Source organism: Pteropus medius, unplaced genomic scaffold (genome assembly GCF_902729225.1).
Source record: "Pteropus medius unplaced genomic scaffold, Ma_sr-lr_union100, whole genome shotgun sequence".
Classification (NCBI taxonomy): Eukaryota; Metazoa; Chordata; class Mammalia; order Chiroptera; family Pteropodidae; genus Pteropus; species Pteropus medius.
Window position 1 is genome coordinate 14525012 of NW_024346062.1, and position 11614 is coordinate 14536625.

Here is an 11614-nt window from a genome sequence, read left to right on the forward strand (position 1 = left end):
TATATATCAGTTGAAAAATAGAATAAAGTAAAATAAAATGTAATTATCTAAATATTTATAAAAAATAAAATTAGAAAATGTAAAAATAATATAATGAGATGTCTGACTTATGTAAAGAAAGCTGCAATAGAAGAAATGAATAGAAAAACAAGAGCGTAAAGAAATTAAAACCCATACACCTAAGACAGTTTGACTAAATGACTTAAAAGAATGATAATTATTCCAGTCATTTTATAGGTTAATATTTTTATTAAAATAGCAACAAGTTACTTTATATAACTCAATTATTCTATATTTGAAAAATAAATGCATAAAAATATGAAAAAATACTGAAAAGCATTTTCATTCACTCTTTTTGGAGATTAACCTAACTAAACAACTAGGCTTTAGTACAACAATAAAGAAAAAATACAGTTCAGATTCAGAAAGCAAAGGCACAAGGTCAATGGAAAAAGAAATTGAGAAATGAACACAAATGACAGATTTAGCATGTCTTTAAAATGAGAGAAGAAATCGTTTTATAAAGATTCTAGAATAATTTAAACATTAAGAAAAAAATAATAAAATGAAACCTCATACCATATACCAAGTATAAAAGCAACAGTAGTACATCATTTTATACCTAATATATTATGAGAATTAAAAATATTTAGATGAGCAAGGCCATGGGAAACAGGTGTGCTCATTCGTTGCTTTCAGCTCTATGAATTTCTGCAGTTTTTGAGAGGGCAGTTTGGCAGAATATAGCTAGCACTATAAAAACAATAGCTTCTAGAACTTTGATTTAGGGTAACCAGTTATAAAGAAGGAAGCTGGAAAATTACAAATAACCTAAATATACAACAAGAAATATATAAACAAACCATGAATAGGAAATTCTGTAATTTTTTTTTTTTTTTTTTATAGAAGCAATTGGAGGATGCTAAACTTTCCGCTGCCATCTCTGAAGTGGTCTCCCAGACCCCAGCCTCAGCCACCCACTCCGCAGGCCCACCCCCTGACACTCCAGTAAGCAACATATTTTATAAATGTTTATGTGCACCACAGCAACAACAAGAAAGAAAATAGGATTCCTACTTAGGGTACATGGAAGTAGGCACAATTGTTAGGAAGACTGGGCACCTTCTATTTCAGAAGAAGTAAGACTGGTGATTTGGGGAGATGACAGAGAATGTCTTAAATGATTAAATGAAACAATATATGGAAAATATTTTATACATAGTTGAGGAGCTTAATATTGTTGCTTTATTAGAAGTGAAAGTACAATGTGCATTGTGTATATATTTGAATTATTAGATTTTTAAGAAATTTTAAGCTTTCTTGATTCTCTCTTCTGTATTCTTCTTGACACATGCTGTAAATACTATCCATTACTTAACTTCAGGTGTTTTTTTATGGAATTGTTCAGTGTCTGTGCTTCCCCCACCCGTAACAATTCACAAATATGTCATAGAATAGCATTGTTTTCCTCCCATTCACACCAGTAAAAGTTTTTCATTTTCATGCTGGCAGTAGAAAAACCTCAGTATCAATATTGTTTTAATTATTTACATGTTCTGAGGCAGGACTGTGGGACCAAAGCTTTTCCAGACTTCCTTGATTAATTTTCTGTGTAGTACCAAATGTGAAATAATCGAAGAGACCACGGCACATCAAAAGACAGAGAGACTCTAAACCAGATCCCCATCTCCTTTGGTTGAGAAGTGCCCTGTTTGCTAGATGGAGATGAAGTAGCTTTAGTGAAGTCAGCTATGCTTCTTTTCCTTTTGATGTAGCATCAAAGCTTACTACTGCTGTAGTCTGAGATTCTGAATGAATTTTCATCCTGTTGGGTCAGCCTCAGGATCATCTGAAAATATCCAGAGACACAAATGACAAAGCCCAGACCTGGCTATGGGCAGCTCCACTATTAGCAGCTATAATCCTGGGCTCTTGTGAAGCACTTAAAACCAGTAAAATGCTGTGTGTGAAAGTCCCTATACAACAAAGGAAGAATCAGTAACCCAGGCTGCCATTTGTACTTTAGTTCTTAATACTCAGGGGAGACGTTTTGCCCTGATTGAGGCTATTAGTAGACATCTGCAATCAAAAGCCTTTTTGGCTTTCAAAAGTATGTATTAGAATGACAATTTTCTCATCACTTTTCCCATCAGAGGCTCTAGTTTTAATTTTTTTTTTTTTTTTTTTTGAGCTAACACTAAAACTAGGTATAAAGCTTTACTTAAATGAATACACTTGGGAATCAAAGAGTAAGCTATCATAATTCATGTGAGTTTTCTTTGCTGGGCACATTAGACTGTCACCAGTCAGTGTTGCATATACTGAAAGCACCTTAAGACACATTTCCCAGCAAATCAAGCCAGGAGCCCCATCTTTTTAGGAGGGACCTATTTTCTTGGAAGAGGAAGACATCTGGGGGTAGGGCAGGGGTAGACAGGCTCAGAGAAGTGCCAGAGATCAGGGAGAAAAAGCACCGACCAAAGGTTGGCAGTCTGGTGTCTTCCACCCACCCTGCCCATCTCTCTGGTGAAAATCCCATGAGTATATGGAAGTCTTGGTGGCAGTATTTGGGCCACACTCTAATAGGTAATCTGATCTGGCCAACCAGTGACTAATTCAAATTTACTTTTAACAGAGTGACAACAAAGAACTCGATGATGCCCTGGATCAACTTTCTGACAGTCTAGGGCAAAGGCAGCCTGATCCAGATGAGAACAAACCAATGAAGGATAAAGTCAAGGTAAAAGAAAAAAAGTGAAAATTTAAGATTTATAGCATAGAATACCCTACTCTCCGTACAAAAGGAAAAAAAAAACAACACTTCTAACTTTGGAGTTAATGAACAGTTGGATAACTTAAATCTCATTTTTTCCTGTCTGTGGCCTGCTGTATCTCTTTACTTCCTCAGTGAGAACTATGCCATGTCATAGATTCAGGCAAGTGTCCTGTTGGTGGGACCAAACCTTGTTATGATGGAAGAGCACAGCTCTGCTTTGTTAATTTTATTCTTGCCCCACATTAACTTTGCTTGGTTTTATCTGGTAGAAAACACATCATATATCCGATACCCATCTATGTGTATTTTTTAGGTTGACATGTTCTGTGCATCTAGTGGCAGAGGTCAACCTAGTTGGCAGAGGTTCCCCTAGCAGCCTTCTCTGCCATCATAACTATGCATGCAAACTCCAAAAGAAAGAGCTGGTCAGCACTGTGCAGACATAGTGTGTCTACAAGGCACAAACTATTAATTTTACATATCTTATACAACATATATAAGTACTTATTTATACTTAATAATATATAATATTCAACAATCCATTTGGCTTGGAATCAAGAAGTAACTGACCAGCCAAATCGATGTCCCAAAGACAGAGCATTTCAAAGAATTCTTAGGTCTTGATTCTATCATTGTCATAGGAATACTGATGTGAACTTATATTTGAAAAACAAAATTATGATGCAAAAAAATAAAATCGAAAGTCCTCACCCCCACCATAGGTGGGGTAGAGTCAGTGTCACTGAATCTGTGAGAGACCAGGCATGCCCCACTGAGGTGGGGGTGTTGGAAGGTAAGTACTGCTTACTCAACAGCAGGTATCCCCTCACCTGCAACAAGCAGTCAGCATGTGCATTCAGATTTGCTACATGTCCTGGTCCTTCAGGGTCACTTAGAAATAGTCAAAGTGGTAACTATTACTTCTTTGAATGCCAAGGTACAGTGATTTGATTTTTGTATTTGAAAAGTGAAACTCACAGAAAAAAATATTTTTTACCCTTGGGTTTTATCTCCTTACATGGTTTCTGAGAATTATTTAATCCTTTATTTCAATTTAAAATACAAGTAGAAAATGCACAGATGTGGATTGACATATAGAAGCACATGGGTTTACTATTTTTTCTCAGCTAATAGTCTGTTCAAGTCATCCATTTTGTTGTACCATTGCTTAAAAATATAAGACCATGGGTTCTGCCTCAGAAATGTACAATAAATACTACATTTCAGAATATAGTCCCTAAGTGAAGGAGGAAAGAAATATTAATTATACTTGTTCAATGTTTATAGGAAAAAGCTAAAGCTGAACATAGGGACAAGCTGGGAGAAAGAGATGACACAATCCCACCTGAATACAGAGATCTCTTGGATAATAATGAGGTAAACGAATGTCTAGATTGGATATGTACCCCAAAGCTTTTAAAATTCAAATCTCACTTGAAATGAACAGGAGGTACACTTTAACAAAAGCATAAAAATGTAACCTGACTATTTTTAATGTGTCCCTGATGAGCAGGCTGTCTGGAATTCTGTTTAATATTTATTTGAGCCAATATCATTTTACGTTCACTTACACTGGGCACAGTGGCATAGATAGAGTTGAATAATGTTCACTCACTGATGCTTAAAATGATTCCAAAGCATATACACAGATGAATTCTCTTTACAAGAAAAGGCTATAAAATATGCGTAACCCTGACTGAAGCAGAGTCTCTGTTTAGGGAGAACAGTAAAGGCATGAGTATTAGAATAATAGGGCAGATATAGCACCTCCAAGACCCGGGGTCTCCCTTTCTGCCTTCTCCTATACCACCACCAGTACCGTTGAGTGAAGACAGGCAAAACCGTATTCCCACCCACAAGTCCTATTTCTGTATCTAAATACATTGTCAGAAAGTCCTGGCCTTTTGTCTCTAACATGGAAGCCAGTTTTTCTTGAGTCTACCTGGTCTGTACTTCTCCCCTTCCTATTAGGCTCCTAGTTGCAAGTCAATTAGATGATAAATAACTCTTTCCAGGCCTGTCATTAAAAACAGGGAGGTCCAAATTACATCCTCTTTTCTGTACTGCTTCATTTCATGGGTTTGATGAATCCCTGGTTTAAAGAGTGTTACCAGCTTCAGTGTCTCCTCTTATAGGAATCAACTTTCCTTGCTTTCATTCAGTATTCAAGATAGCAATTCTGTGTCCTGTGAGAATCCTCCCTGCTTTGATAGTATCACCTGACCCTGCTTATATTCTTTGGGAAATGCATTATTTAATGACCTTGCCTTTGTAGATGATGAGTTATACTTGTAATGCTGACTGAAAAACCCTAATGTACCTACAGGCTGTGTTAGGGCTTCAAATCCTACTGAAATATAAGCTATAGAAAATAGGACATAAAAACACAAGTTACTTTTTGTGACATTTTAAGTTATAACACATGATGGCAGAAAGTTCCCAAATAGTTTTTCTTTCACTTCCAAGACCAGACACTCTTGCATTTTCCCCAAGGCTACTGAAATAGTTATATGATAGTAATTAAGCAAAGCTGGTGGAGAAATAGTAGGAACTCCAGTTTATCAGTTATTGCAAATATATACTCCATTTTCCCAAATCAAGTCATTGGGTAATGTAGATTATATAGATACTGACTATACCTAAGTAAAACCTTTACAAAGATTTATATGTAACCAATAGTCTGCTTTGTTTTTAAGGGCAAACCAGTGAAGCCACCTACAAACAAACCCAAAGAATCAAAGGTAAATACCATTGCTGCATGTTTCTATAAAAAGATTTTTATTTTAATTTTAGCTGTGACTTTTACAATTTAGAAATCTAAAATTCTGAATGCCTGCCCTGTGCTTCGTATGATGCCAAGGGCATGTGAGCGTGTGTATATTTCTTTCATTTAGTCTTCCCTAGAACCTTTCAAGATAGGCAGCTCCATTTTCCAGAGTAGAAAATCAAGGCTCAGAGAATACTAAGCAACTGGTATAAAAGAAGATAAAGCTGTCAAGGTTTTCCTGTTTCATAGAACATTAAGTCTGTTAGGAGAGATGTGAGAAAGGTATTTTTTTAATAAGCATCTTTTATTTTCAGTGATGTGAGAAAATGTACCATATAGCATTTTTACCTTGTGCTTCTTCACTGATGGTTATTTCTATTATCTCAGAAACCTGCAGATGACCAAGACCCCATTGATGCCCTCTCAGGGGATTTTGACAGCTGTCCTTCAACTACAGAAATCTCAGAGAACAGAGCAAAGGTACTATGCTTTTTCATACTTTCTTTGAATGTCTGTTCATGTATACATGTAATTTTATACTGTAAAATGAATTGAATGAGGCCATAGAGAACTGAAAATAGAGAAAAAATATAATTCCACTATCCTGCATATACTATTTAGTATATTTCTAGGGTTTTTTTTTCCATATGTTTTATAATTGTACTTTGAGTCCATATAAAATACATTAACATTGTTTCAGAAATGTCTTTCATGTTGCTTTTCCACTGTGGTTAGTTTTTGATTGCCACACTATAGTGTTGTACAACAGTAATGCTTTGTGTTCATTTAAAAGGAAAGCAGCCCCTAACTACACCCACCCTCTTATGCACATGGTCCTGGAGTTTCTCCCCAGCTGGCTGACTCATCCCTCAGGGCTGGCCCCCTCCCTCCTTCCTTCAGGAAAACTTCCTTTACTGCTTCTTCCTTCCCCAGGCCACAGCTGGAAGCCTCTCCCCTGTGCTTCCCTACCCTCTGGGTCACCTTTAGTCAGTCATGTGTGCATTACACCACTGAGCTGTGTACTTTATACAATACTGATGTGTCTTTTACCTCAGTGCTCAGTGTTAGTACTAGCAGATGCTCAAAACATGATTATTAGTGAATGAAAAAAATGTGTAACTCAAGTGTATGTGTGTGGCACTGTACCTATAAATTATACTCTTCCATAAATCAAATACATAAGTGAAATGGGTATCCTTCACTGTTATTTTTAGAATACTGCAGCTCTGTTTGCTATTGCCTTGGCTGTTATTAAGCATATCTCCCAATCACTGAATTATCAGTCCTACCCATATTTGATGATTTAATTTCTAGTGCCTCAGCATTGTGTTTCTCACTTTTGGAAAATCATAAATAATGCCTTTTTGATAAAGGGACTTTATTTTTATATGTAACTTCTCCCAGCTCTCTGTGGTGATTTCCATTATTATTTTCTCTTCCATAACACTTAAAATAATGCCCTATTCTTACGCTATTGGCACCTAAAAACCAGTCCCAAGAGAAACAAGCTGTTTTGATGAGCAAAATAATGTTTGGGTGAATCATGCATCATGGAAATTGTCAGAGCATCAGCGTGACCCATATTATCCTCATTTTTATCGTTTTTACCTACCTTAATCACTTCAGTGTACATTCACCACTGTTCAAAAAATTATGACTAAAACACCCAGAGTTTTCCATTATTAATTAAATTGGAATATCTCCAGGCTACTAACGAAAGAATAATCTGAATTGATTTGCTTGCAGCCAATACTTAATTGCTAGATAGATTAATGATAGCAATAGCCTCATGACCTTTTCTTTGCTTAAGGGCAAAGACAAGAAGAAGGCTGCTTCCAGCTCCAAAGCTCCAAAGAATGGGGGAAAAGCAAAGGATTCTGCAAAGGTAAATAGCAATAAATATACTACAAACCTGTTTAGCAATTACGTGAAGTGGCATTTATTCTTTAGTCATTTGATTTCTGATTGTAATCTATTTAGAATAAAATTATTTAAGCATTGATTAAATAATTACCTATCCTCTAACCTGTCTTGGTAAAGAAATTGAAGTTTTAAAACTTATTTTTTTAAAAGCTAACTGGTACTTTAGAAATCTAAATGAACATACACAATTAACACAATTGTTGAAACAACACCAGAGTCCTGTGCTGATCTGGAGAATGTTGTAGAAAGTATGGATGAGGCCACTGTAATTTTATGGTGCCCAATGTCAACTAAGCTGTTTGTGCTGGCCCTGTGCTAGGCCCTCTTCCCTTCCCCAAAGCCCACATTCTTCACACCCCCTTCCAGCCACATTCCCCCACTGTCTGCAGATAGCCTTGCCTTCTACTTCAAAGACAAAAACTGAGTCCACCCTACAGGAAGTGCCCAAGGTCCCTTTCCCACTTACAAACCCTCTCCCCTCTCCTTACTCTTCAGTCTCTTCCCAGCAGTCAATCAGCTTTCTCCAGTATCTTCAATCACTTCATCTCTATTGATTCTTTTCCCTTATACACATGTTCAAGTTTTTTCACCACTTTAAAAGCAATATTCAAACTTAGTAGCCTTTCTGCCTACTACCATATTTCCCTTCACTTCCTTGAAAGATCTAAGATTTCTGCTTCTTTTTAAGTCCTTCCTGAGATCATCAATGACACGCTGGTTGCTATAACATTAATTCCTCTTTAGTTTACATGATCTCTTAAGAGTCTGCCTTTGGGCCTCAGAGTTGATGCTGTAATGGATTGTAAGGGAACGCTGGGATGGGAGAATGTGTTTTATACCTTCACCTCTCCCAAGACCCAGACCACCACTTCCAACCATTTCTACTTGGATAGCACATTAATCATACAGGTATAATCTTTCATGTTGCTGTAGAAAGTAGAACTAAGGCTAAGGAGTAGAAGCTATAAGTTCCAGTTTCTTAGAATTGGGCATTAATGGAACATAACAGTTGGGAGCTTCCTATTAGGAAACAAAGGAATGGAAGTTGAATTAGACTATTTCTGGATCCCTTCGGACTCTTAGGGTATCATAGTAATAACCATCTGAATCATATGTTCTAATTATGAGAAATTAAAGGTACAGCTTTAAAAACAGTTCCAAGTCAAGATGGCAACAGGAAGAGCCTGAACTCACCTCCTTTCATGGACACACCAAATCTACAGCTAAATGTAGAACAAGACAATTTCTTCTAAAAAAAAAAAAAAAAGAAAAAAGAAAAAAAAAATCCAAAAACTAGCTGAGTGACTCCTACTTATCGGGCAAATGAGAAGAAAACCCATATTAGAGCAGGTAAGAGAAACTTTAGCCACAATCTTCTTATAAACCTTACCTCTAGTGAACTGAAAACCTAGAGCTTCTCCCTGAAGAACCAAGTTTGAAGGCCACGTCTGGTACCCCAACTTTTAAGATGTACACTTGAGACAAGCCAATAAGGCTCATCCACAAAACCCACAAAACTAGTGAACTGAAAAAATGATTCTTAATGGGCTGGCACACTTGGACTTAACAGCCACAGACCCCAGCACAGATTGGCTTATCTCAAGTGAGCCTGAGGGCCAGAAATCTAATTTAACACACACTTAGTGGCCTGCCGTAATACTTAGCAGGGGTGGAGGCTGTGGGAGCCACCTTTGCGCTCTCCCTCTGCTTCACTGCAGCTTGCCATTACCCCCCAGAAAGGAGCTTCTACCTTCCTCTGGTACTTGAATATGTTCAGCTGCTGCCAGGGGACACCTCTAGATCACCCGGCCCTGGTGGCCAGTGGGACTTACCACTTACCATCTCATAGGATTGTATACTTTTGCATGCTTTAAAAGCTGCTGAGGGTCGGGCTTCCAGTCAGCCCGAACCCAGGTGCTGACTGAGCTCCTACTCTCTTTGGGACACTGACAGATCTCAGTACACCTTCACATACTGGGATCCACCAAAAATAAAATAGGCTGCTTGAACAATCACAAAGGTTTAACAGCCAAGAGCTAGGACAAAGTTGAATGATAAGCTTTATCTCCTACACAAGGCCACTCCTTCAAGACTGGAAGAGGTGGCTGTTTTATCTAAAGTGTAGAAACCAATACAAAGTGTCAAGGAAAATGAAGAAACAGAGGAATGTGTTCCAAATGAAACAAGGTAAAAGCACAGGAAAAGTCCTTAATGAAATGGAGAGAAGTGAGTGACCTGATAAAGAGTTCAAAATAATGGTCATAAAGATGCTCACTGAACTCCATGAGACCCACAAAGGAGAAGAATGGATGAACACAGAACTTCGACAAAGACACAGAACAATAAGAAAGTACAAAATAGCAGTCACAGAACTGAAGAATAACTGAACTGAAATATACATAGGAAGGGTTCAACAGTAGACTAGAAGAAGAAAAGATCAGGAGAAAGGACAGTAGAATTCAATCAGAGTAGCAAAAAGAAAAAAATGGGAAAAAATGAAGATAGCTTAAGGAACTTATGGGAAAACATCAGGCATCAGGCAGACGAACATCTGCATTATAGGGATCCCAGAAGAGAGAAGGAAGCAGAAAACTTGTTTGAAGAAATGACGGGTGAAAACTTCCTTAACCTGGGGAAGGAAACAAACAGCCAGTTCCAGGTAGCCCACAGAGTTCCAAATAAGGTGAACCCAAAGAGACCCACACTAAGACACATTATAATGAAAAAGTAAAAAGTTAGACAAAGAACTTTAAAAGCAATAAGAGAAAAACGTGTTATGTACAAGGGAACCCCCATAACACTATCAGGTTTTTCAGCAGAAACTTTGAATATATTGTGCCTTCTAGCCTGCAAAGTGCTGAAAAAAAATAATAAAACTTCCAACCAAGAATACTCTGCCCAGCAAAGTTGTCATTCAGAATTAAAGGGAAAAGTTAGAGTTTCCCAGATAAGCAAATGCTGAAGGAGTTCATCACTATTAAACTGTCCTTACAAAGAATGTTAAAGGGACTTAAGGTGAAATGAAAGGGTACTAATTAATAAGAAGAAAACATATGAAAGTAAAGGTAAATATACAGTAAAATTCAGAATAATGTAAAGTTGGTGAATTAATTACTTAAAAACTCGTGTGAAGGTTAAAAGACAAAAGAGGTAAAAGTATAGTAATTAAAGGATATACAACATAAAAGGATTTAAAATGTGACATCAAAAATAAAAAATGTGGGGTAGGGGTATAAAAATGTAGGGTTTTGGAATGGGTTCAAACAAGTTATCAACTTAATAGACTGTGATAAATATAACTTGTTATATGTAAACCTCATAGTAACCACAAAACTAAACTGTATAGTAGATACACAAAAAATAAAGGAATCTAAGCATACCACTACAGAAGTCATCAAATTACAAAGGAAGAGAGCAAGAAATGAAGGAACAGAAGAACTGCAAAACAGCTAGAAACCAACAAAATGGCCATAAGTACATAACTATCAATAATTACTTTAAATGTAAGTGGACTAAATTCTCCAAAAGACAGTGGCTGAATAGATTTAAAAAACAAAAAACAAACAAAAAAACCTCCACAAGATCCATCTATAAGCTGCCTACAGGAGAGTTCAGATGTAAAGAAACACAGACTGAAAAGTGAAAGGATGGAAAAAGACATTCCATGCAAATGGAAACCAAAAGAAATCTGGGGCAGCTATACTCAAACCAAATGAGCTTTAAAACAAAGACTGCGACTGAGAGTGACGTCAGCATCATGGCAGCATGAGTCGTTACTGTTTTCTCTCCCCTTCAATTTACAACTATTTGGACATCCATAACTGAGCACAGGTGACTTTGCACAGCACACCAGGATACCCAAGGGATCGTTCCATCTGTGCATCTGAAAACAGGTTAATTGGACCTCGGAGGAGGCTCCAAAGCCAGGGGAGTGGTGGCATAGGCAGTGGTGACCTTAATGACAAAGGAGATGGAGAGCGAAGGTGAGTGGGGAGTCTTCCTAGACTTGTATGCTGCAGCTGCAGGGACCCATTGCTTTCTCTGAAGAGACTGCAATCACTGAGGGGCGGGGCGATGGAGAAGGGAAAAAGGAAGAGGCAGTTCTCTGAAGAGAACTGAAGAGAATGCATTTCTTGCTGTCTGCCCTG

General features: G+C 37.4%; 1 protein-coding gene across 13 annotated transcripts in view; it reads left to right on the forward strand.

Annotated features, from left to right (window-relative positions):
• The window catches only part of CAST (calpastatin), a 103804-nt gene that overhangs the window by 82436 nt on the left and 9754 nt on the right, over positions 1-11614 (forward strand). For 11 of the 13 annotated variants that reach the window (XM_039875156.1, XM_039875152.1, XM_039875158.1 and 8 more), the window contains 6 exons: positions 907-1008; positions 2636-2740; positions 4064-4153; positions 5473-5517; positions 5931-6023; positions 7354-7428. In XM_039875156.1, the coding sequence (XP_039731090.1) occupies positions 907-1008; positions 2636-2740; positions 4064-4153; positions 5473-5517; positions 5931-6023; positions 7354-7428 (510 nt within the window). The remainder of the gene's footprint in view (positions 1-906; positions 1009-2635; positions 2741-4063; positions 4154-5472; positions 5518-5930; positions 6024-7353; positions 7429-11614) is intronic. The other 2 variants (XM_039875153.1, XM_039875157.1) reach the window with 1 other exon arrangement.